Below are 26,838 nucleotides of genomic sequence, written 5' to 3'. Positions count from 1 at the left end.
AACTGGGATTGGTGTGCAAAATAAGATTGTTTTAAAATTAATTAAAACAGAAAATGAATTTAATAAAAAATGTAAAATCCTCATAAAAATTTTGTTTGCTAAATGGTCAAATAAATACATCAGAAATTTGCCAAGCAGTTTAGCTTTGTATAAGAAGTTGCAGATGCACTTGCTATTAGTGTCGGTGGGTGATAGTGAAACTGGGTATATAGTCATGATAGTTTGGTTGCAGGAATGACCCTAATGTATTTACACATTTTTGTAGTAGCATTGTTAGTACCTGTCCACTCACATTTTGGGCTTACCTATTGTATTTCCTTTGGTCAACAAAAGAGCAGCAAGCAAACAGAAGAAAACATTTGCATGTTAATACTTACCCTCTTGTACTTCACAAGCTAGCTCTACACAAATAAGCTCTAGAAATGACAATCCCAGCCAAGATTTTCAGAGACTCACCAGATCAGCAAAACAGCCAATCTGACCTGTAAATTGAAGTGCAGTAAGGAATAGTTGAGCTTTTAAAGCACTGTTAAAGATCAACTTGTTACATAACAACAAATGAATGATGCATTAGGTACAGGAAGTACATAGTACATGACTGCCTTTTTACAGAATATCAACATCATCATATCATACATTTGTTGTTGTACGAAAGTCTGTTTCAGCTGAAGTTTTGGTGTAGGAGACAATCTTGGAAATCACCCTCTCTCTCCTGCTGGCTTTATAGATATTCTAAATATTCATCAAATCAACAGATAACAATTAACTATCATCAGAGTGTCAGGAATAACACTGGCGTTTAGAGTGAAATGGCTTGACTTATGTTTGTTTATGAGGGTGATTAAAAGATACTTGCTATGAAAGATTCTTTGCTATTTTCAGTGAAACTGATTCCCAAAGTTAATTCCATTTATATATATATAGTCATGGTTTCCCCCCTTTTTCTCACCAATAGAGATTTGTTCTACTCCTCTTTGCATTTCCCCTTTATTTGGGAGAAACATATAATTTCCCCCTTTTCATGTGACTTACACATCTTCCTATTGTATGGAATGATATATTACCCATATTGACACTGGGCTTGACCATGTTACTTGTTTTAGCCATTTGGTCCTAAATATGACCCATGTTGAGATATTAAAAAATGCTTATGAATATGAGTTAGCCTTCATGCTGCTCTTGGAACCCTGTAATAGCAACCATGTGAACAAGTCTGGGTTAGCCCCTTGAAGAGTAGGGAGATTGCTTTCTGTGCTTCATCTGACAGCTATCCCTCAGAAAAGCAAATTTCTAACTGTCAAACAGCTGGCCACAAAGACCTAGTTAAAGCCACATAAAGGTCCAGCCAAGCCTAGCACAAATAATTATTTCGTAGAATCAGTAACTAAAGTTGTTAGATGTTTTTACATTTTATGTATTTATTGTGTTCATGTAAATGCACATGTACGTGTGGATGTACATGCTTGTGCAACAGTATATGTGTGGAGGGAGATCAGAGGAGAACTTGGAGGAGTCAGTTCTCTCTTTTCACTGTGGGGGGTCCCAAATACCAAAATCAGATTGGTGGCAAGTACCTTCATCTACTGAGCCACCTCACTATCCTATAGCTGGCATAGTTGACATTTTAAGCTGTAAGGTTTTGGGGTAGCTTGTTAGGCTCTCAAAATTATTTAGTGAGTCATTCTTCTGAAGTTAGCATGACCACATGCTGTCGTTGAAATGTTAATTTGGTCAGAAGCTTCTAAGAATAGGCCATAATTCCTGTGTCACCTTTCTCTTGTCAAGGTGGTTGACCAGACCTGAAGGGGCATGGAACAATCCTTCCATCTTCCCACTCTAAACTATGGAGATAACAGTGAAAAATAACGTTTTGTATTAAACCACTGTCATTTTGAATTTCTGTTACTGAAACACCACCTAGTCTATCTCTGTTCTACACATAACCCTTATTCTAGCCTCCCAAATGATAGGCTTGCACATGAACACTACCACACATGGCTTCAAACTTCACATTCAAAACTTATTGATGAAGATTTAATGTTACATTTTTACTTGTGAGGCAACACTGAGCAACAAACCACTCTCTCGTAAGAAAAAAAAAAGAACGGCAGAATAAAATATGCAACAAAAAATAGAGGTACTATAGAACTGAGAATTTATGGGTTCCCAAGAATTAAAACGTATCTCTCCGCAGAACTGAGCATAAATGCTAGGGAATACAGTGTTCTCTGTAACGCTGGATGGCTCACCAGCTTTTAGTTCCCTGTGATTATATAGAAATAAATGTAGAACCGCTCTAGTGCAAAAGTGGGGGAGTAATTTTAAGTATATATTTAATTAAAAGATTCTCCTCTCTCCAAGGAAATTTTCTCTAGAACAGCACAGGATCCACCAGTAACAATTACAATGTGCTAAATCCCAGGCCACGAACTGTATTAAGGTTAGGAAGAAAAAAAAAAAATGTCAAGGCACCAAAGCCTCAGTGAGTCGTAATCCTCCAAGAGCTTACATTTTTTGACAGTATGTGAAATTTCCCTCCTGGGGTTCTCAGCCGCTATACCCATTATTTATGATGAAAAGTTACTTTATCGTTTCTGTGATCTTTGCAAATATTCTTGGTTTTCAAGATCTCTTCGCTTTGTAAACTGATGTCCCTGCACATTCTTCCCTGAATACAGTGGAATGACTGCCTTGCCCTTTCCCTGAAGAATGAAGATAGATGACAATGACCCTGAAAACTTTTTCAGCACTTAAAGAGCAGCCTGGCGGCTCAAGACACAGTCAACTCTTTGAGGCTCCCACCGAACTCTCCGTGCAGAACCTGGGGAAGCTAAACATAGGTCAGGGCAAGGCCCGCTCTGCAAGCATTGGGGCGGAGAGAGCGAGAGGCTAACCCTGTGACAAACCAAGCATTCCAAGTCTAGGGCCAGGCTGCCAGCTGGAGAGTGCGAACAGGATCAGAGAGCGCTCAACGCCAACAGACTACAAAGCCCAGAGGGCACAGCATCGCGCTCATGAGCCCCGCTTCGGGACCCTCACGCAATGGAGGCTGGGAAATGGAGTCTGCGGACTTCCAGAGCCCGCACGCGAAGGGAGGCGTTGCTAGTCCGCTCCTTCAGCACGCGGGTTCCTGGCTGGAGCCTCGGGCTTTCTCGCTCCCGCTCTGGGTTTTCGCGGCGGCCGGCGGGAGCAGTATGGCTTGCCTGAGTAAACTCCGGGGGGAGGAGGGGAAGGGAGGGGATGAGGAGGCGGGGTCAGCGGAAGCGGCAGGTTGCTTCCTTCTCTCCGCGCTCCCTCCCCGCCTCTCCCGGAGGGAGCGGTGGGAGGGGGGGAGGGGAGGGCCGAGGGAAGGTAGTGACACGTGTCAATCAACCCCCCTCCGGGGGGCGCGCGCTCCGGGGCTCGCGCCGAGGGCTCGCGCCCCTGCCTCGTGCCTGCGCCGCTCGTATGTAAATGAGGGCGCGTGACGCGGGACGCAGATGGACAAGGGAAGAGAGAGAATGGCCGCTGCCGCCGCTGCTGCCGCCGCCGCCGCCGCCGCTGCCGCTCAGTGCCGGAGCCCTCGGTGCGCGGCGGAGAGGAGAGGATTCCGGCGGGAACTCGACTCTTGGCGCCACCGCCTCATGCACTGTGTAGGTAAGAGAGACACGGGCCGGGCCGGGCTCGGCGCCGCTGTGCGGCTGCCCGAGGAGTTTGTGGCTGAGGGGTGTAGTTGGAGCTCCGGTTCGGGTCAGTTCAATGGGGAGCGATGGGAGCGGCGGCGGCGGCGCGGCGGCCCCGCCGGCGCCTTTTGTCTCGGGGCTCCCTGCCCGGCGCGGTCCGCGCCCCGGCCGCCCGGCCGCCTGCCGGCTCTCCTGCCCGCTCGCCGGGCTCCGGGTTCCCGAGGAACTGTTAGTTCGGACCCACTCTCCGAGCTTCCCCCGCGGAAGCAGCCCGCCCGCTCGCGCTGCCCCGCAACTCCGCGGCGCCCGTCTCTCGCCACCCGCCGGTCCCCGTGTCCCCGAGGCTCTCCGCCGCCCCCGGGCGGAGGGGACCCAGAGGCGGCGGGCCGGTCCGCGCCCCCCGCCGGACGCTCACACACCCCCTTCTCGCCACCGGGGGGCTGGCCCGGCGGACGCCGCCGAGTTCCCTGGACGCCGGACCTGGGGGCTGCGGGGCGCTCGCGGGGCGGGGGCCGACGGGGACCGAGGGTCGATGGGGGCGGCGCCCGAGGGGCGGGGTGGGGGGGTCGGCCGCCTCTGCCCTCTGTCGCGCGGCCTCGGATCTGTGTGTACCCCTTTAAGAAGGAGCCGCTCGAGCGCTGACGGTTGGGATTTGAAGTTCTTCCTCCCTCTTTGGAAGTCTGGACGGATGGGGTGTGTTGCTATGACGACGGCACCCTCCCGGTGCCGCCCCCCCCTTTTCCTTGAGGACGCCCCGACGACTCTGGTCCTCTTTCGCTGTCATGTGATGGACGCGCATCGCCCTCCCCGTCTCCCATTCCTGTTCAAATGCAATTCAGTGTTCCCGATTCGGTGGGGTCTGACTGGTTTTGCTTCAAACTTCCGCGCTCCGAGCTGAGCTGTCATTCAGTATGCTGCTCTAGGTAGCAGCAAGTACCGGGACTCCCTACCTCGTGGTGGTCTCTGATTTTCCCCTCCCCGAGTGAGACGTGTCCCCTCAACTGTCACCCAGCAGGTTGGTTCAGTGTAGTGGAGGGGCTGACCCGGGTTGAGGGGGGCTGCACAGCGTGTGCTCCGGCGGGGGGTTACAGGGTAGCTAGCATTTGAGGGAAAGAGGTGGGAGTGGAGGCTGGTCGCTTTTAGGGGTGGATGTAGCATCGGTTTTCTTTTCTGACCGGTAGGTCTCAGTATTTGGAGTTGAGGAGTAGGCTCAGTTCCTTGCGAAGGCAACTCTCCTACCTTGTTTTCAACTGTTCTTGCGCCACCTCGCGCCCTGTCCCCCTACCCCACCCCTCTCAGATTTGTTTGGCTCAAGCCTTCAGATCTGTCTTGTCTTCACTAGTGAAAAAGACCACAGTAGATTAAGCCAGAAGCGATTTCAGCGCGGTACAGAATAGGATGTATATAGCAAAACAAAGAGAAGATACTCTTATTTAGGAACATTTTGGTGATGTTTAAGCAGTTTACTGTTTTGTGTCACTTCTATAAAATGTATTTCAGTGTGATCTGTGACAAAGTTAGTGGGGTGTATCTGCAAAAACAAAACAAAAATCGTACTACCTGTGTTGGTACTTGTACTTAATGGGTGCAGAGTGGACCCGTTTTGACAGTTTCTTATGTGAAGATCTGTTCCGTTGAAATCCTGCCTAGAAATTGTCGACGTCGTTCCCGTGGAGTTCAACAAATAGCACTGACAGCACTGCAGTACCGGCTTACAGTATTACTGTGTTAAGTTTTAATAAGGCACATAGTGATTTGAAGATGACCATGGTCGAGTTTTACAGAATGTGAGGATCTTCTCATCTTGTGTCCATGACTACATTTAAGTATGGTTTTGAATGACAATAATATATGTACTTTTGAAAGTCAAATTTTAATTAAGTGAAACTAATTTACCTTAACGGGAAGTAAAGCTAGATTTTTGAATACCTAATATGTAATCTACATTACATTTTCAATGTATATACACACTTACATTGTACCATACATGAAAATAATGTTTTCCAGGGTAATAGTCATCTTTTGAGAATTGTTTCACAGTCCCATTTCTTTGTCAAGAGACCTACTGAGATCCATCTCATATATTGTTTTCATCACTGTTATTTTTAACAAAACTCTTCTAAATAGAATATGCACCTGCTGGTTGGGTTTTTTTTGATGTCATATTTAATGGGGATGTAAGTAGGTGTTAAAAGTCTTTGTTTTAAGCTACCATTTGCTATGATGTGTACTTTGCAGAAAAACTTAACTGTTCCTTATATATGTGTGTGTGTGTGACATATACCCGATATAGATGTATAAATGTATACATTTCTATATTGAAATGTAGGTGCTCTTATTGCTTGAAATACTTTTATAAAACATTCTTCTGGCTTTTGAGAAAAAAATCATTCAAAAGTCTTGGTTTTTAGTGAGAGTTGGAAATCATAAGCATCTTCAGGTTGTACAGCCAATTAGTATTAAATCTCTAATGAAGTTTCTAGAAATTCTCTTCTCTTAACTACTTAAACAAATATGATTGATCTTTTGACATGTATACCTGAAAATTTTGAGATGAAAGTTATCTTCACAGTCAGCAAATGATTATAGTAATTGAAAAGGGAAAATGTTTGAATCCGTCTAGAAAAATGTTTGCTTTCCTGTATAATTATGGAACTCATGTCTTTGCCTTAGACTTACTTCTCTGATTTATTCCTAGTTTTGTTTTAAATTAGAGACGTTCCGATTGATGGCATTGTTTACAATGGGCTTTTTATAGTTTTCCTATGATAGAGTATAATTTTGAATATCCTCATATAACAAATACTTGAGTGCATATTGAATGGGGGGACTTATCCTAGTATTCAGAAATATACTGAACATTAATAGACACAGTCTCATATTTTATAGAGTATGTTATTAGTATGTGCTAACTAGAATGACACTGAGCTTTGAGTCCTTATGGGAAAAATAATATGATTAGTATCTAATGATTCATAAAATTAAAATCAGTTAAGTGTAGTATAAAATAGATGTATTAATACGGTTCAAACATTATTCAGACTTGCAAAGTAATTAGAATATTTAATCTGGGCACAGGATAGTTTTCTTTATTTTGGTACAGTTTGCATCTTAAAATGTTAAAGGATAAGAAACTAATATTTACTCTTGCCTGTATTAAAGTTTGTTGTTTTGCATTTTGTTGTATTTTTTTGTTCTTGTTGTAAATTCATATATGGGGAGAGTCAATTTGAGAGTAATTTGGAGCCCCTTGCTCTTCAGTATTCCAAAAAAGCAAGGACACTGTCAGCATATACCATTACCTACTTTATACTTCATTTTCACATTTTATCTGGTTTCTCTATCCATCTCCTAGTTCAGGATCCACTCTGAGATCATGGAATGCATTTATTGGTTATCGTGTCTTAGTCCTTTTTAATTGGGGAATACTTCAAATTTTCTTTGTGTTTCTTGGCTTTGCCATAAAACAACAGCAACAGGAAGGCAGGGTATATTCTGTAAGATGTCTCTTAGTTGGAATTTGTTGTTTTCTTGAAATTAGTTTGTTGTGCTTTTGGCAGGAATACTACTGAAGAAATGTTCTGTTCTTTCTAGTACACCATATCTTGAAGTTCATGATGTTGGTATGCCTCAACCATAAAATTTGGTTAAGATCATTTTTTGCTGTATTTCTTCCTGAAAAGTAGTCACCATTTTGTAATTAATGTGCAACTTCTGGGAAAATCAAGAACAGGGTATTGCCATCAGCTCATCAAAATTTCAGCCATTGTTTAACATCTATCAGTATTTTGGCTTTGTTCCTTCTTTTTAACGCTTGATATTCATTCAGTTATACTTTGTATGATTTCATGAATTCTTTTTCAAAGATAAAAAATCTATGACTATCATACTGACTATCAAATTGTGGTGGATTTTACTAAACTTTAAGTGTGTATGTGTGTGTGTGTGTGGCGCACGCAAATGTGTACACTTGTACTTCTAAACAAGACAATACACATTCATGTATTTTATTTTTCCAGGTATGGTATTCACCAAAATGATCCCCAACCTTTTTAAAGGGAAAAGCAGCAGATTTTAGGTCTGTTTTAATCCCTGTTTTTTCAAGTAGTATTTTTTTTTCTTAAGATCACAAAATAAAACAAGAGAAAACTTGGCTTAAAGACATTCTCTAAAACACTAGTGTTTTTCCTGTATAAGACTTGTTCAATAGTAATTGAACTAGATATGAAATGTTAACTTTTCTGATAACCATCTTAAAACACATTTTATTTAGTCTATTACCTTTACTAAAAATAGTACCCAAGTGCTGTGATTACTAAAAATAGTACCATTTTTGTACTAATCCATGTAAAAATTGGTAAGGAGTTGGGCTACTATTCATGTTTTAGAATTGGGTGTTTAACATTTGTAGTACATCTCAATATGAAGTATCTGTTTAACTGCAATACATGGAAAGTAGACTTCATTGGACAGTTTAGTTTTCTTGATTTCCATGGTACCATTTGCCTTATAAATCTCTCCATAATAAACAAATGTATAGTTTTACCCAGATCTTATATTTGGTTAGTACAGAATAAACAGATTATTTAAAAAAATAAGTTCTGGAGCTAGACTTCTGAGTTTGGAACCTAATGGCACCATTTGTCAATAGACAAGGTTCTCTTTTATCTTTCAGTTTTTCATCAGTAATTTGGAGAGAGCTAGTATAGCACAAATAATAAAAATCGAGAGACAGATATTGGGGTTAAAGCTGAAGATCAGAAAAGTAAAGCAGCTAATTATTAGAGAGTTCTTACATATACCAAGGCTGGGACAATCCTGTCTTCAGCGTGACTGCAGACTAAATACACTGTACTCCTGTCTCCACCCACCTTATATTCCTCTTCAGTGCTGGGATTAAAGGCATGACATCCCAAATGCTGTGATCAAAGGTGTGAGATCTGTTTCTCTTTTAGACTGATGCACTCTCATGTAGTCCAGGGTGGCCTTGAACACACAGAGATCCATCTGCCTGTCTCCCAAATGCTGTGATTAAAGGTGTGGCCACCAATGCCTGTTCTTTATGGCCAACTAGTGGCTTAGATCTTAACTAGGTGTTTGGCCAACTAGTGGCTTAGCTCTGAGCTCTGATCTTGAGCAACCAAGCTAGGTTGCTGGAAAAGAAGTTTGTTGATTTATTCTAATATGTTTCTTCTGTATAGAAAGCACCCAACAAATGCTATCTGTTATTGTTGGTGATGGTTTTTCTGCTTGGGATTTATGATATTTTTGTCAATAGACTTTGGTAGGAATGGTGCGCTACATAATTTAAAAAAAGATTATGGAGCATGTAAAACTGAAAACAAGAATTTAAATCTGTATTTTCCAGTTTTCTCTAGCTATAGTGTTAAAGAGTTTTAAATCATATAACTTAGTACTAGCTTTCTGTATGAAGAAAACAAAAGATTTTTACCATCCTAAAGTCTAAGGAATCTTTGGTAACTGATAGAAGAAATTAGTTTGTAGCTCATTAAAAACTCTTTATCACCAAGTGTGGTGATGTACACATTACCTTTCATGCCCGACTCGGAGGCTGAGCAGAACTGCACAGCAATAATCCATGTCAAAAACAAAATAAATAATAATAATAAAACACTATCACATTAGATCATCTCAAGGTTGTTTTTTGTTAACATGAACTCTATTTTCATCTTCCTGTTAGTCAGTTTCATAATTCCTTCTGGTTTCTTCATGCCTCCTCTTCTGTTACCACAAGTTTTCCCTTGTCATTGTTAGCATCTAACTCACGGAAGAACTTAGAAATCAGTATTGATGGATTACAGATATGGTTTGGGCAACTGTCAGAGAGTGTTGTCTGTACAACTTGTTTCAAGCACCAGTAAATATGATAGACATTTATTTTAGTGATGACAGTTATGATACCATCTAATCACATACCATGCATAGTTAGAATCTGTGGTGCTGGTGAGTAGTTGAATAGGTTAGGACATTATCCAAATTCTCTTCTTAAAAAAGGTATCTTGAATAATTTTGTATGCAAAATATTAAATTCTTTGTACTCCTGGATCGTTTTATACTAGGAAGAGTAATGTTCTCCTGTCTTTGAAACCAAGGAATGAGTGAATTTTGAACGTTTTTGAAAACTTTTTAGATTTACTTGTGTGTATGTGTCCATCTGTCTGTATTTATGTCTCTATGTATGTGCCAGTGCCCTCTGAGGCTAGAGGGGGGTATGGAATCCTGGAGTTATAGATCATGAACGCCTTCTGGAAGGAACCTGCAGAATCATACTCCTTGGGCTGGCTACAAGTGTGCCATCTTCCCAGCTTGGCAGGACATATGATTTGTTGCTCTTAAGTGTCCCAGTATTCCTCTGACCTTTACTACTGGTCTTTAGTTCTGTCTCAGTGCAATATTTTTCCTGTTAGTACATCTAGTCTCACAGTTAAAATATTTTACTTTGTGTGTGTTTGTAGTCTTCCCTTTTGACAGTACTCTTTACTTTTGAAACACAGATGGCCCTTAGAGTGGTTAAACATAAGATAATGTCATGAAAGTGACACATACTTAGCAGATACCATTTAAATTCTGCATTTTGTTTCCTATGACAAGCAATACACAATAGGACGTTCTTGATAAGCCAGGTGGTAGCTTGAACCACAGCTTCCAGTTAACCACATATTCATCAGGGTAAACAATTGATAATTTTGATGCAATTGATACAGTGTGCTTCTACCATAGTATTCATGTAATATTACATGTAATATTCCACCCTTTTTTATTTGAAATATATTTTGAATTTTGATTTTCATAACTGTGGACAGTATAAGTGTCCTGAGCACATTTAAGGCTAAGCTATGGATCCCTGTTGTCAAAGAGTGACTATTGTATAGTGCATTCATCAAGCATAAAACATGTAAGTCTAAATATTGAGACCCCAGATAGCCTTATTACAGTACAGATTTAGGATTAAATCTGTGATCAATGAATCTTTTCAAAAAATTTTTTTGTAACATAATCTAGAGAAGAAATTGTGATGGGTCCAATGCAACCTGCTGCTACTACTAGGAATGTAATTAACAAAATATGCTATCTTTGCATTTGAAGAACAGCAGACTGTTCCTAATTAAAACTGAATAAAAATTTTATAAGAGTTTTTTTTGTTTGCTAGAAAATAAGAGAATAAAATAAGGAATCATATTTTTCTTTATCTGCTTTCCTCTTGTAGTTGGCAATAACCTTATCCTGCTTACATTTGCTTGTTTTTTCTTTAATCTGCTGCCAAGTTATTACTTTCCTTGTAGTAGTTCATGGATTCAGTTTTTCTGATAGTGCAAGCACTTTGACGAATTGAGATAAGATTCCGGTTTATATCAGTATATGCTTTACTGATTTTACTGCCTTCTGGTATAACTTATAACTTAAAACATACAGTAAATCATTATTTGAGCAGCTGCTTGGTTTTCATAGTTCACAAGGCATTAATGTCTCCCATTTATCTTTTTGTATCAAGTAAAAGCTTCTAACCATATTCACCTATGTAGTCATAGACTAAGACTGTTTCTTTGATATTGGTTCTTTAGACTAACCATCCCTTTTCATCTGCTTTTATTTATTACGTATTACACCAAATTCTTGGGTATATTTGTAGCTGTATCTTTTACCTTGTATCTTGAGTCATCTTTAAAATTTAACACTAGCCTAGATTCTTTTATGAATAAATATATATACATTGGCTTTTTGAGGCAGGGTTTCTTTGTGTAGCTTTGGAGTCCTCAATTTGTAGACCAGACTGGCCTCGAACTCACAGAGATTCACCTGCTTCTGCCTCCTGAGTGCTGGGATTAAAGGCATGCACCACCAATGCTCGGCTTATGAATAAAATCTTGAGACATTTCTCCATTAATTCATATTGGCTTTTTCTCCTTTAAGGGTGTGTGTAACATGTGTATATTGCAAGTAACTTTGTCTGTTAGTCTTCGTATTTACCTTGTCTGTTGACAGACAAGGGACTAAGTCTTCATAAATGGTAGAAAGGGCTAGATGGAACATGATGGGGAATGTTGTTCTGTGTATGTTTATCTTATTGGTTGATTAATAAAAGTATTATTGACCAGTAGGGCAGCAAGATAGGTGAACTAGAACATAAGGAGGATTCTGGGAAATGTAGGCAGAGAGGAATCTCCTCTCCTTCCCCTCCCCTCTCCTTCCCTCCCCTCCCCTCCCCTCTTGTCCTCTTCTCTGATACCAAGACCACATGGAAATATGTGGATTATTAGAAAATGGGTGAATAATTTAGACTGAGATAACAAATAAGAAACCTTAGCCGAAAACCAACATTATTTATAACTAATATAGTGTCTGCGTGTTTATTTGAGAAAGAGAAAGGCAGCAGGACCTAACCGGGCTGAGAAAACATCATGTTATGGGAACACTGTTTCTTAGCATTTCTCAGTATAATCTTAGGCATAATTCATCTTTCATAGGAAAATTTATGAAATTGAGATACAACCATTCCTTATGTTTGCTATTTTTTTATTGTTTAATAAAAAGTGTCTTGAAGTATTTGGCTTCAAACTATGATTAAAAATAGGTGTTACTGCTAATGCTAATGCAGATGGGGGAAGCTCACTGTAGGTCTCAACCCTTTACAAAGAGCTACAGGCAACTTAAGAATGCTGAGAGGAGAAATAGTCTTCCCCAAGGAAGATCACACCAATTGCTTATTCAATACCAAATGGTCAGCCCTAAAAACATACATATGAGTAACATTATAGGGACTGAGTACACACTGTGTGTGTGTATTTAGGAACACACACACAGCAACAACAAAGAAAAAAAAGAGGTCATGAATTTGAAAGAGAGCATGTTGGGGGTACTTGAGAAGATTTGGAGGGAAGAAAGGGAAAGGGAAATGATATAATTTATAATCTCAAAAAGTAAAACGTTGCTAAAAATAAAGGTAAATTAAAAATAACTTTCATATTTCTTATCCTTCATCTCCTTAAACTGAAAGACTTACTAACCTATTAGAAGTACAGCTAGACAGTCAGGCCTCTTCTGAATACAAGGAAGCTCTCCCCTAGTGAGGCAGATAAGCAAGAGGGTTGGTCCTATGTGGAAAACAACTTCTCAGACAGTCTATTCCAGTAGAGAACAGATATAAAGATGTCATTAATTTTTTCTTTTGAGAAGACTCAGTAAAAATTTAAAGAACAGAAGCTTCTTTCTAAGTACTTCCCCTAAGAATGTGAACTTTTTATGGGGTGTTCTGTTTTATGCAAGATACAAGAACTGGGAGTTAAAATGCTTACCTTGTACTGTAGGTTTGTATTTAGATTTTTGTTTATAAAGTCTGAACTATGATTAAGGCTGTTGAGTGTTAGACATGGTATAAGCTAATGGTAAGAGAGGAGGAATAATTAATTACTTGACAGGTCTAAATGACCAGGTTTCATAGAATTGAGGAACAGCAAGGATTAGGAATCTTTAGCTATAAAGGAATTGTTAATAAATATTAGGCTTTACCAAGTTAGAACAGCAGTCAGGTGGGCAGGCTTAAGCAGCTTTCTTCCCCATCCAGTCAGTTATAGATATACTAGAGAAGCACAATGTAATATGAGTAAGCTACAGGTGTGTTCTGCCTGGATAGTTCCTTCCCAAGGGCCATCTGGTCTCTGTTGGAGCTAGTCACCTCTGCTGTTGCAATGCAAAAGCAATACCAAAATGAATAAACATGACTGGGTCTCAATAAGAATTTATTATTATAAACAAGTGAATTCATTTTACAGGCCATAGTTTGCTGATTCTAGAGTTTCAAAGATGCTGTATAAATTGACTCAGGGAACAGTCTTAGAGGGATAGTATAAGCAAACACAAATAACACACCCTGAAAATACGTAACATGGGGGTTTAGGGTGGGCATGGAGCAGAAATGCAAGTATGAATTATGATCTCAACCAAGAAGAAATGTGAAGCTTTGAATATTTTGTTAAAAGGTAATAATAAACATGATCAGCTAAGTCAGTTAATTTTCATTTTGAATATCTATTATTGGTAAGCTTCAGGTTTGTTTTTTTTTTTAATTTTTGTGTGCTTTTTTGTTTATAATGGTTCTAGGCCCCGTCCTGGATGAAATGACAGACGATGGACACCCCCATGGAAGAACTCACCCTCCCTGGGGAAAGGAGGGGGTATTGGGTGGGTGGTGGGAGGGGGTGGGAGGAGGGGAGGGAAAGGGAGAGGGACGGGAGATTGACATGTGAAGAAACCTTGTTTCTAATTTGAATTTAAATTTAAAAATAAAATTTTTTACTAAAAAAAAGAAACTCTGTTGAACCAGCTATTTTAAATCAAAACTGGAAAGATGAACAGTCTTCGATGTACGAATGAAAACATTGGATATCCAAAGTACTCTCAGGCATCACCCCCAACCTCTTTCTGCCTGATCTTTCAACAATTTGAAAAATTAAACAGGGTAAACTGTGAATAGAGGCCAGGTTAGAGTAGAACCAAAAGGGCTTTAGAGGAACTCTACATACTCATCTCTTCAGGCTTAATTTTTCTGGATGGTTGTCTCCCAAGGCAAGAGAAATAGAACTGGGCTTTGTCTGCTCAGTGACTCCTAAAATCACCCATCAGACTGGATAGTTAAATTTTTTAAACTTAGTATTCTGAACAACCTTGTTTTAAAAATTCTCCATATTTTATTTACTCATTTATTGGTTTTTCGAGACAGGGTTTCTCTGTCTTGCTTTGGAGCCTACCCTGGGAACTCTGTAGACCAGGCTGGCCTCGAACTCACAAAGATCTGCCTGAGTGGTTGGATTAAAGGCATGGGCCACCACTGCCCAGTTAAAATTCTTAATAAGTACAATTTTGTTTTTCTTCATATATTACTAATTTGTTTTAGCTAGGACTATTTAAGATACTTTGAAATGCACCTTTGTCTGGAAAAGAGGTGTTTTCCTTCTATATTAAAACTTTTAATTGAATTTTTAAATTTAGAAGGAATTAGTACAAAAGAATAGAGTATCATTTCTTTTATTTTTAAGATTATTTTTACCTTTCAATTATGTCTTGATGAGTGTGGATGCCCACAGAAGCCAGAAAAGAAAGTCTTATCCCCTAGAGTTGGAATTACTGATGGTTGTAAGCTACTTAATGGGGGGTGCTAGGAACTGAATTTAGGTTCTCTGGAAGAGCAGTATGTGCTTTTAACCTCTGAGCCATCTCTCCAACTCCAGTAGCTTAATGGCAGAGGCGGTTTCACTTGGTCTTCCACTTCTAAATATGTGTTCCATATCTATGGATTCAAACATAATATTTGGAGGAAATTGTACCATTTTTGTTTTTTTTCCTAAATAATAAACTGTTTGTCTGGGCCTTAAAACCATTCCTCTAAAGATATTGAAAGATAACTAACTATACATTGAAAAGTAAATTACTGTTTTCATTAGCTTTGATTGTAGGTGCTTATATAGCTTAGTCACTGGTAATTATTTTTTGAAAAATATGATCTGGGGTTCTATGTTTGCTTTCTCTTTTTCTTCTGAGCATTTAGAACTAGAGCAATCACACAAGACCAACCAAGAGTAGGTGTCCACACTTGGTGAGATGTATTGGCATAACTATGTCCTGTAAGAGACATAAATAGGATGCCAGAGCCTGTAAGTGTTATATATAAGATGTCAGAGCCTGATGGGATGAAGTTAGCCACCTGAGTTGATGGATTCCTGTATAAGTGAGCCTATGTCAAAGTATGTTAATTCTGGAAGAGGGTGGCCTAGCATAGCAGAGGGTCTTTTGATCTCAGAAAGAGATTTTCAAACCTCAGCAAGGTAAGAAGAGGAGGACAGGTTGGAGTAGGATTTTAGCCTTCTCTGTATGAGCTTAGGACTCCAGTAGGTTGCAGTAGAGTATAGCATCTGTGTTAGAAGTACAGTCTCTTATTGTATGTGTTGAGAGGCTCAGGTGGAGTAAGGAAGAGTCTATGCAAGGGAAATATCTGAGTGCAAGGTTTCAGCGGTGTCACACTAAGATCAGTGATCATAAATGAGCCTTTAAGTATAAGGAATTAGAGCTGGAGTGTAGGAGGTAAGCTGGCATTTTAGTGGAGATGCCTTATGGTTGGTCAGGCAAAAGCAGGTATGGAGGTCATGCTTGTAAAAAGGGTGCCAGGTCTTAGGAATAGGAACTTTTATAGATGAGATTATATGCTCAGGGAGGTAGGGGTAAGAATAGTAATACCAAGATGGGCAAGAAGGCTGTCTATGCTAGGAGAGTCATGAGAGGTTGATTTTATAGAAGGGGGATGATTGAGTAAATAAGTATTAAAATTATGGGAGCCAGGTGGTTGTTTTTCATTGTTTTTGTAAGTTTATTGTATGAGAAATAAACTACTGGAATACTATCTGTAATGTTGGGTTGGAAATGTGGTATTTTGTGAACTTATTCATTAGGTATTGATAAAACAGGCACATAAGTCTGTGTGTCTATAAACCCACATAAGCATATGCTTTAATATTGATTGCTGGGAAGAGTCCTAGAAGCATCAATAGGAAGAATGTTGAACAAAATTTTTCATTGTTGGTGTGTTGTGTGTTGTTTTGCTTTGGTAGGTATTGATCCATAATTTCCTAATTTTAGTGGTAGTTTTCATAACTATATTTTCTAAACAAAACTGAAGAATTTATTTAATTTATGTACAAAGTTTAATTATGAAAAGCATTTTAATGTTCCAATAAGAGTAGTTTTATTTTATCTCATATAACATTGAAAAACATTTTATAATCTTCATTAACAAATTTCAAAACTTCTGAGAGAAAAGATGTTTTCCCTTTCCCTTCCTAATAAAACTGCATTTTAAAAAGATATTTAAGTACTAAATGTTCTAAGGTACACAATTCCACTCTAAAAACAGTCTTGAATGTATCTTGCTGTATGTAGACATCTACACAGAGGCATTCAAAAACCCCACCCCAACACATGCAAACAAAAAATGAAAATCTACTTTAAAATTAGCTTTCAAAACCTTTGCACTCTTCTAAATCATGCAATTCATAAGTAGCAAATGAAACTAAAATGACTTCATATTCAATTACACAATGACATGCAGCATTCATGGGCAAAAGTTATTTCTGGGAAACAGAAGTAATGATGTATGCACACCCTACACCCCTAGGAGACAATTCATACCAATTTAGCAGACTGAACAAAATCAATTCAGGTTGCACCAACAAACCTCTCCTCTGTGGTGTAGCCTCTGATTTTATTTTTTAGGTTCTTGCATAGGCAACATGATAGAGCCCTTCCCTGTTGTCATTCAAATTCATGGCTTTTCACTAATTATTAATTGAATGTATATATGTACATAATACATATGTGTATGCTTGTATGTGTGTGGGTGTGTGTACAGATACACACATGCACACACATCCCTAAATGTAACCTGCTTGGTTCATAGAATATTACTTGTACATATATTTTCTGGGCTGACCATTTGGGCATTGGACAACCATCTGTGTAAAGGTCTTCACTGGTTCCTCATGAACCTTTAGATAAAGGCTAAATTTATAATATGGCTTAGAAAACTCAGCTTTAACTTACCTCCCTTACAATGCTTTACTCCTTTTTCTTGTCATCTTACACTGAGCTGCTTAAACAGTTGCATTAGTAATACAGTGGTAGTGGTATTGTGACCATAGCAGCTGACACCATAGACCACCCATTAATACTTACATTGGGTAGTATGTGCTTTACAATATTAGGTCTTCTAATCCTTATAGTCATCTTGAATAGCATCATTATTATAATTTTTCAGTTAACAGTAAACCTGTCTCAAATCCTTAAACACTGCCTCTAGACTTTGTTCTCTCAGTAGCTGTTCTATTGCTACTTTTGTAAACCTTTTAAAGATACAGCTACATAAAGAAAAGCATGAGATCATAATTTATTTCTCAATGAAAAAAGCAAACATGTGCCCTTAAGTATTATCACCAGATCAAGATCTAATAGAACCTCTAGAATTCTTTTCATAGTCCCTCTCATTCACAGCTTTTTATTTCCCTCTCCAAATGCACTCAGTATGCTGATTTTGTAACACAGTAGATTACTTTTACCCAGCTGGGGACACTTGGTTTAAATGGAAGTGTGTGTGTGTGTGTGTGTGTGTGTGTGTGTGTGTGTGTGTGTGTGTATATAGTTTTGTGTTAGCTCAGTATTATGTGATTCTTTCTTTGTTTCCCTCCCTCACTCCCTCCCTACCTCCTTGTAGACCAGGCTGGCCTTGAGCTCACAGAAATCCTCTTTTAATCCCTGTACTCAGGAAACGGAGGCAGTGGATCTCTCTGTGATTTATTCTTTAATGCTTAAATGCAGATAAGTATTCTTTTTCAGTGTTCCATAATTTTATAATATGTGAATATCTCATAATACATTCTTAAAGTATTATGTTCATTATCTTTCTTTTCAAGGATGTTTGGCTTCTAGTATATATTGTTAGAAATAAGGCTTTCAATGTAGTGGCCTATATTTCAGTTTTTTCTGGGATTCCTCTTAGACTCTCCAGGTTTAATAATTTGTATTCTTGTTTACATTAATACTGTTTGTTCCTCTGTCAAACACTCATGCTATGTAGTAACTGTGTATTGCTAATTTCATACCAAGTATGTGTGTGTGTGAGAGAGAGAGAGAGAGGGAGGGAGGGAGGCAGGGAGGGAGGGAGGGAGAGAGAGAGAGAGAGAGAGAGAGAGAGAGAGAGAGAGAGAGAGAGGAGAAACTCCAAGTCCCCCCCCCCAAAAAAACAAAACCCAAACTCTATAAGGTGCTTTGGTCATTGTGTCTTATCACAGCAATAGAAAACTAAGACAAACTCCCATTCTGGGTTTTTAGTTTCTTTTCTTCCATGTCAATGAAATGGTTGTGTATTTTCTATCATACTTTTCCCCTTTCTCTTAGTGTTTAGCCCTTCAATTTTTGCTCATCACAGACATTCTTCTATTACTGATCTTTTTTATTTCTTTTCTTCCCTATGAAACTGTAAACAATGCAGATGTTGTAAGAGCTATAAAGCATGTTTGTACAGTTATGAAGACTTTCTCTGTCATGAAAAGTGTAGTCATTTGATGTAAATGCTCAAGGTTACACTATCGTTACCTCTTATTTCAAAACTTACTGAAAAGGTACTGTGTTAAGTAGAGTTGATTCTTCCCTCCCTTTAATCTAATCTATGACATGTGTAGCCACAAATTCTTATTACTGATTGTTCAGGTATGGTTTTTCAACTTGCAGAATGTGACTTAAGCCCTAACAAAAGTGGTTGGTTGCATTAATGTTGTTTGTGCCACTACTGTACCAATGGGCATATATCTTGCCAGGATGGTTATTGTTTTAACTCAAAGGATTCATGACTATGTAAGATGGTTACTTTTCTCCTTTAGGAGCATGTATAATACCTTCCAGCAGTATGAAAGCTAGTCAGTAGGGCTGAATTTTCCAGGTGAGTGCCATCTTGATTTCTCTGTATTTTAAGCATAAAATGTGTAGTGTCTTCAGCAAGAGAGTCTTGCCATTGAGTTCTAGAAAGCAACATTGACAAGAGCCTGTAATGTTTAGGAGTCTATAGGACTTTACTTGCCAATAATTTCAAAGAAGTAACCCATTATTGCCACCAGGCTTTTTATTTTTGGTGTCTAGTATGAGCATTGGTGCCCCATTTGGGATTTTAAGGTAACTAAAACTATTTGTGTGTGTGTGTCTGTGTGTGCATGTATTCTTCTACAATAGATTTCCATATGACTATTTTTGACATATTCTTAGTGTTATTCTTCCCCATATTCCTCCTCTGTCTTGCCCTCTCACCCCACTCCCTATTTATCCCACCCATTCCATTATTTCTCCCATTTCTGTATACCACTATGTTCTCCCTTGAAATACCATCCCCATGGCTATCTTGATTTCCTGACCATTTCTTTCATACTGTAGTCTATGCTATTTGTTGTTTGAATGATCTCCTCAAAAATAATCCTAACTGTATTTTATCATAGCAACAGAATAATAACAAATAACAAATTCTTCCCAGCTATACTCTCCTTTCTGTTCTGTATTTTTGCTTTTTAAAAAAATCCAATATCGCTAATAATGAAATCTAATGAAGATTAAAGTTTTTTATGAGTGTACAATTTTATGCATATTTGACGTGGTGCATGCTTTACCACTGTGGAAGGAAAGGAGTACTTAAATGAAATTTCTTTCCTCAGTACTAACTGATGAATCACTTAATTAGGTAATTGTGACCTTAGGAAAAGACCATGCTTGTATTTATTTTGTAAGTCAATTCAATAGATTGACCACACAAATTAGAATAGCGCATATTTAGTACAATTTTGAAACAGTTGAATCTAGAAATTTAGAATTTGTGTATCAGTAAATAATAAATTTACAGGGGAAAGCTATCGTGTCACTTCTTTGGAGTGAAATGATATGGTCCACTTGAATTGTTGGCATTGTGATTAACAGAGTAGGGAATGTAAAAATCATGAGTTCTTGTCCACAGTTACAGCACAATTGTCACCATCAAGTTTACCTCTGTTCTACCTTAGCTACACAGTATTCCTTGTTTCTCACTATTTCCTGGTATGCTTAACTTCTGTAATTATAAACTCAGCTATGTCTCAATGTGAGAGCAAAGGTGAGAAGTGATTGAGTAGGAAGTCTATTAGAGGGGACATTGAGATGGCTTAAGTAGGTAATGGCATCTGCTGCCAAGCCTAATGACCTGAGTTTGATACCTGGGACATACAAGCTGGAGGTAGAGAGGTAACTAGTAATTTGTCCTCTGACTTCCAAATGCTAAATAGTGGCACTCTCTCTGTCTCTCTGTCTCTCTGTCTCTCTCTCTCTCTCACGCACACACACGCACACACACACACACACACACACACACACATTCTCTAAAATACAATGAAGAAAGAAAAGGTTTTTTTTTTAATTTAGGTTAAAAACAATCTTGTTTTACATGTCAATCCCAGCTCCCTCTCCCTCCCCTTTCCCTTCTCTCCCTTCCTCCCCCTCCCTCCCCCCCACCAGGTCCCCCAATCCCCCTAATCTATGGGGCCTTGAGTAGTATTTATCCCTGGTGTACAAATAAACTTTGAGTGCCCAAGCCACAATATGGGAGGCTCTCTCAGCCAGAACTCTTGGAGGAGGGCCTAGGCCCTGCCCTGGATGAAATGACAGTTACTGGAGATCCACCATGGAGTGAGTGCCTCACCCTCCTTGGCGAAAGGAAAGTTTTTTGAGAGGGCAGAAAAGAGAACATAAGAATGTAAGATTTTAATGGGGGAGGAGGAGGAAAGGGTCCTTAAATTCTTGCTCAGGACTGATTTTTTTTTTTTTTTGCTCTAGCAAAAGGATAGAAAATATATTTTTCCTCTGGCCTATCGGAATATATTGGATGATATTTTTCAGGCCTGAGTTCTGGTTACCTTTTCTAAAAAGAGCCTTTGTTTATTATGCCTCTTGGTTACAGTTTTGGTATGGGGTTTGTTACACATCAAGCAGTGTAAGGTTTTCATGGGGTAGGTTTGGATGCTAAATACTAGAATAAAACTTGATGGTGTATGGAAACCAATAGCTTTCCCAAGGTAATTCTCATTTAAAGTATTAAAATTAGGAAAGTGTTTTAGCGTTCTGTCGCTGCAAAGAGAGACATCATGACCATGGCAAATCTTCCAAAAGAAAGCATTCATGTGGTGATTTTTATCATCTAACAAATAAAGTTTGCCTAAGGATCAGAGCCCAGAGCTAGCCACACTGGATAACCATAGAGGTCAGCAATGGTACCATATACCTTTAATTCTAGCACTCAGAAGACAGAGACAGACACATCTCTGTGAGTTCAAGGCCATCCTGGGCTACACGAAATTGAATTTGTCACACAAGTTCATCCCAGCACTTGGGATCACATGCCTTTAATCCCAGCACTAGGGAGGCAGAGACAGGAATGATATTGCTGGGCAGAGAGGGGAATGTAAGGTGGGAGGAGACAAAAGAGAGATGCAGTCTGAGGATTCTTAGAGATGGATGCAGTCTAGGTAGGCATTGTGGTCTGAGCAGCAGTTAGTCTGAAGCAGTCTGAGGAGGCAGTCTATTGACAGGATCACTCCTTTGGTCTGAGGTAGAGGTAAGAGCTAATATCTGGCTGCTTTGCTTCTCTGATCTTTAAGCTTTCCTCTCCTAATATCTGATTCTGTTTTTTTTAATTACTATTAAGATCTAGTAGAACTTTTATTATCAAGATCTATTAGAACACATTTAACTGGGGCATGCTTACAGTTTTAGAGATTTAGTTTATTATCATCATGGCAGAAAGCAGCAACATGCAGGCAGACATGGTACTGAAGGAGCCGAGAGTTCTACATCTTGATCTGTAGACAGCAGGAAGAGAGCCACTGGGCCTGACTTGAACTTTTGAAAACCTTACAGCCCATCTCCTGTGATACATTCCCTCTAACATGGCCACACTTTCTAATCCTTTCAAACAGTTCCACTCCTGGTGACTAAGCATTCAAATCTATGAGCCTTATGGAGGCCATATATATAAAATTTAAATTAGAAACAAGTTTGTTTCACATGTCAATCCCAGCTCCCTCCCCTCCCTTCCTCCCCTGTCCTCCCCACCAGGCCCCCCAGTCCCCCACCCAGTCTCCACTCCTTTCCCCAGGGAGGTTGAGGCCCTCCATGTGGGATCTCCAGAGTCTGTCATTTCATCCAGGGCAGGGCCTAGGCCCTTCCCCATGAGTCCAGGCTGAGAGAGCATCCCTCATTGTGGGATGGGCACCCAAAGTCCATTTGAATGCCAGGGATACTGATCTACTACCCAAGGCCCAATAGATTGCCTAGGCCTCCTCACTGACATCCACATTCAGGGGTCTGTATCAGTCCCATGCTGGCCTCTCAGTTATCAGTCTGGAGTCCAAGAGCTCCCCCTTGTTCAGGTCAGCTGTCTCTATGGGTTTCACCAGCCGGGTCTTGACCCTTTTGTTCATCATTCCTCCCTCTTTGTCACTGGGTTCCAGGAATTCAGGTCAGTGTTTAGCTGTGGGTTTCTTGGAGGCCATTATTATTCAGACCCTCACACAAAGTATGATTTTTATTATGTCAGTTTCTTTTTTTTCCAGAGTCACTTTACCTTCTTGTTTTTCTATTGCCCTTCCTCATCCCCAAACCCCTCTCTTTGATCCCTTTTCTTGCTTTCATGTCACATGTCATCTGTTACTTTCTCCTTTTTATCATCTCTTCCTTTCTTTAAGATTTATGATTTCTTTCTCCTTTTTCATGGCCCCATTTCTTCTTTCATATCCTCACATATATAGTTGTACATTCCTAAGTGTGTATATAAATTCAAATCTTTAGTTAATGTAAGACACTAAACATGTGCTATATTTCTGAGCCTGGCTGATTTGATTTAACATAATGATCTCTAGTTCTAGATATTGCTATGTCATTTTCTGCCTGGTTCCACAGCTGCCTTTCTCCAAATGAACACACAAATGCTATATTAACTATGAAACTATTGACTGGTGGCTTGGGCTTCTTATTGGCTAGCTCTGTCTTACTAACCCATAGCTACTAATCTATGTATTTCCGCACGGTCTTACCTTACCAGACAATGCCTGACTCGCATCCTTTCTTCCCAGGCTCACATGACGACTCCTCTCTGCCTATAAGCCAGTTTCCTGCAAATGTCATGATTTCACTTTTCTTTTTTCTATATAAAATTACATTGTGTATGTGTATTGCATTTATCTACTCATTTGTTGATGTACATTTAGGATGGCTACCTTTCTTATTTATTGTGAATTGTGTAGCATTAAGAATGGATATGCAGCTGAACTCAAGAAAGCCAGTAACAGAGAGGGAGGACTGATGATCAAAGGGATTAAGACCGGGCTGGTTTAACCCCCAGAAACAGCTGACCAGACAAAGGTTAACTCTTGAATCCCAGGCATCAGCCTGGGAATCCAGCATGGGACTGATCAAGACCCCTTGAATCTGGGTGTCAGTGAGGAGGCCTAGGGAATCTATTGAGCCTTGGGCAGCAGATCAGTACCCATCCCAAGTATACACACGGACTTTGGACTCCCATAGAACAATGTGAGGTGCACTCTCACCCTGAACTCTTGGGGAAGGGTCTAGGCCCTGCCCTATATGAAATGACAGACTATGTACACCCCCATGGAGGGCCTCACCCTCCCTGGGGGAATGAGGGGATAATGGGGGGGGTTGGGGGGACGGCACGGGAGGAGGGGAGGGAATGGGAGAGGGACCTGGAACTGACTTGTGAAGGAACCTCGTTTCTTATCTAAATTTAAACTGAAAAAAAAAAAAGATTCAGTAACTAGGAAAATCTAAAATCCATGAGCAAGGTCCAATGGAAAGACCCCTATCACTTGTACTATTTGTTCTAACAAAAGAGCAATGTTGGGTATAATGCCATGAATTTTGAGAATCGCCTAATAAATACTGTTATTCCCCAGAAAAAAAAAAAGAATGGATATGCACATATCTCTGTTGACTTAGAATCCTTGGAGTGTGTATCGGAAGCCTATGGTAATTGTATTTTCAGGGTTTTTTTGTTGTTGTTTGTTTTTTATTTTTAAGAATTGCCACACTGACTTCCATGGTGACTACCAATTTACCTTAAAACCAGTAGTATGTAGAGCTCATCTTTCACTACATCCTCTCCAGTATTTGTTGCCTTTTGTTTAATAATGACTATTCTGACTGTAATGAGATGGAATCTTAAGGCCATTTTAATTTGCATTTCTCCACTGTCAATAGGTGTTAAACACTTTTTTCAGATATTGGCAGTTTGTGTTTATTTATTTTGAGAATTGCATATGCAGTACATTAGCCATTTATGGATTTGAATGGGAGTTTGTGTGTGTGTGTTTGTGTGTGTGTTTCCTATATTTTAGACATTAATGGATAACTGACAGACACACTTCCTCCCATTCCATAAGCTATGCTCTCACTCTAGTGACTTCTTTTTTCTACAGAAGCTTTTTAAATTTTTTATAATTCTACCCATTTGTTCTCAGGATTACTTCATATGGCACTGAGTCTTTTTCATAAAATCCTTGTCTATACCTTTTTAAAAAAAGTATTTTACCTATGTTTTCTTCTCTCAGTTTCAGTGTTTAAGGCTTTATGTTGAAATCTTTGATTATTCCAGGGGGTTTTGTTTGTTTGCTTTATTTTGTTTTGTTTAGTTGAAGTTGGGTGTGGGGTAGCAAGACTTCATTGAATCTGCTTGGCTGCTTAAATGGTATAACAATAAATACAGTAGACATGTTATCTATATATATTGTTGAGGAATGAAGGAACACAATTTTAAGAGAAATATAGGCCTATCAAGCCTCCCCCACCATAAAAAGGAGTGTATAAAGTATTTGATGATGATGGACTTGAGACAGGTTGATTAGTGTAAGAGAAATCATTCTAGATAAAGTAGGGCTAACTTTAATTATTAATTAAATTATACTCTTTCATTAAATTATACTCTAATTTGCTTCTGGTTTAAACACATCTGCACACATGTGTATAGTTACTGATTTCACTTGCCAGGCAGGAATTTAGGATCATTTGATATGACCTGTTATGAAATGTCATATTTATATGACCATATTATGTTTAGTGTCCAAAAGCTTTTTTACTTGAAAGTTTCTTTTCTATATGTACTTTATTGCTGCTTTTTTCTAATCATTTATGTCCTCAAAAATCAAAATAACTTTAATTTTGAGGATCATATAATTTTTAATATTCTGTGAACATGATGAGAGCCAGTTTGTTGTTTAGGGGTTATATATATATATATATAGTTCAGTGATGGAGTGTGAGCACTTGCTTAAAGAATACATGAGGTCCTGAGTGTTGGAATAAGATTACCATATACAGAATAGGAGTGACGTACGTTAATTTTATTGGGGAGAAAGCACTTACATGAGAAACCGATAACCCAGGGTCAGTGCTCTAAGGATCTAATCTCAGCTGCCCTCCAAGATCCGGCCGGAACCCTGCCAGAGACAGCCTGTTCCCTCCTGAAGCCTAAATCTCACACACCCCATACATACCTGTGGTCACACACAAATGGGTGTGGTCATCACCACAGGAGCCTAGTAAGATCTCTCTCTACACCTGAGCTCAGTTCCCAAGCACCACTAAAAACATGGGCATCTTTTAAAATGAGGGAAATGTGAATTAAAACCATTTTTGATTTTAGTCTAACCCTGGTCATAATCCTAAAACCAGGAAAACAGCTGATAGCAAAGACTAGAGAGGATATGGGGAAAGGAAACCCTCATTCACTATTGGTTGTATTACAAACGATGCAGCCACTACTGTGGAAATCATCATGGAGAATTCTCAGAAAGCTGAAATAGACTTATTACCCACCTATATCACCTGTTAGCATATGCCCAAAGGACTTGACATTCCAGACCCACAGATGTCATAGAGGGGTCACTTCAAACCACGAGAAAACAGATATTTATATTAAGCAGCATATTACAGTAGCAAAATTACTGTTAGAAAGTAGCAATGAAAATAATTTTATGGTTGGAAGTCACCACAATATGAGGAACTGTATTAAAGGGTTACAGCATTAGGAAGGTTGGAAACAACTGGTTTAGACAATCTTAGACATGATACAGATGATAGAAATATCAGTAAAGGATTTTAGATGGTTAGAAGTCTTCGGTGCGTTAGCCTCATGAACAATTAAGTCCAGATATGTCATAGTTTCAACTAAAGATAGGAGTCTCAAATTAAGTGTTTAAAAAGCTGTCTGTGACATGGAAAATAAATTGACCCTCCTTTGATTTTTTTCATTTAAAAACATATTCTTGGGAATTTCATACATTGTATTTTGATCATATTCATCCATTTCCTCCAGATCCATTCCTTATTCCATAATACTCAGTGTGTGCTCATTCCTTTTTTAAAAAATTATTTACTCCTACAACTTCTTCCATATCTGCCTCACTCCTCCTCAAAATTCTTGAAGTCTTCTTTAATTACTATTGTTTTACACACACACACACACACACACACACACACACACACACACACACACACCTGACAAGTTCAATTAGTGTTGTTCACATGTATGTGT

At 39.2% G+C, this 26,838-nt stretch overlaps 1 protein-coding gene across 5 annotated transcripts in view; it reads left to right on the top strand.

Annotated features, from left to right (window-relative positions):
• The first annotated feature begins 3,297 nt into the window (after positions 1–3,297).
• Lcorl (ligand dependent nuclear receptor corepressor like) overlaps positions 3,298–26,838 on the top strand; it is a 171,473-nt gene continuing 147,932 nt past the window's right edge. The window contains exon 1 of one of the 5 annotated variants that reach the window (XM_013112518.3): positions 3,298–3,636. In XM_013112518.3, the coding sequence (XP_012967972.3) occupies positions 3,480–3,636 (157 nt within the window). In that variant the 5' untranslated portion in view covers positions 3,298–3,479. The remainder of the gene's footprint in view (positions 3,637–26,838) is intronic. The other 4 variants (XM_040747058.1, XM_040747060.1, XM_005068792.4 and 1 more) reach the window with 4 other exon arrangements.

The sequence above is a fragment of the Mesocricetus auratus genome, unplaced genomic scaffold, assembly GCF_017639785.1.
Source record: "Mesocricetus auratus isolate SY011 unplaced genomic scaffold, BCM_Maur_2.0 Super-Scaffold_100006, whole genome shotgun sequence".
NCBI lineage: Eukaryota > Metazoa > Chordata > Mammalia > Rodentia > Cricetidae > Mesocricetus > Mesocricetus auratus.
This window is presented reverse-complemented; position numbering and strand designations above follow the sequence as displayed.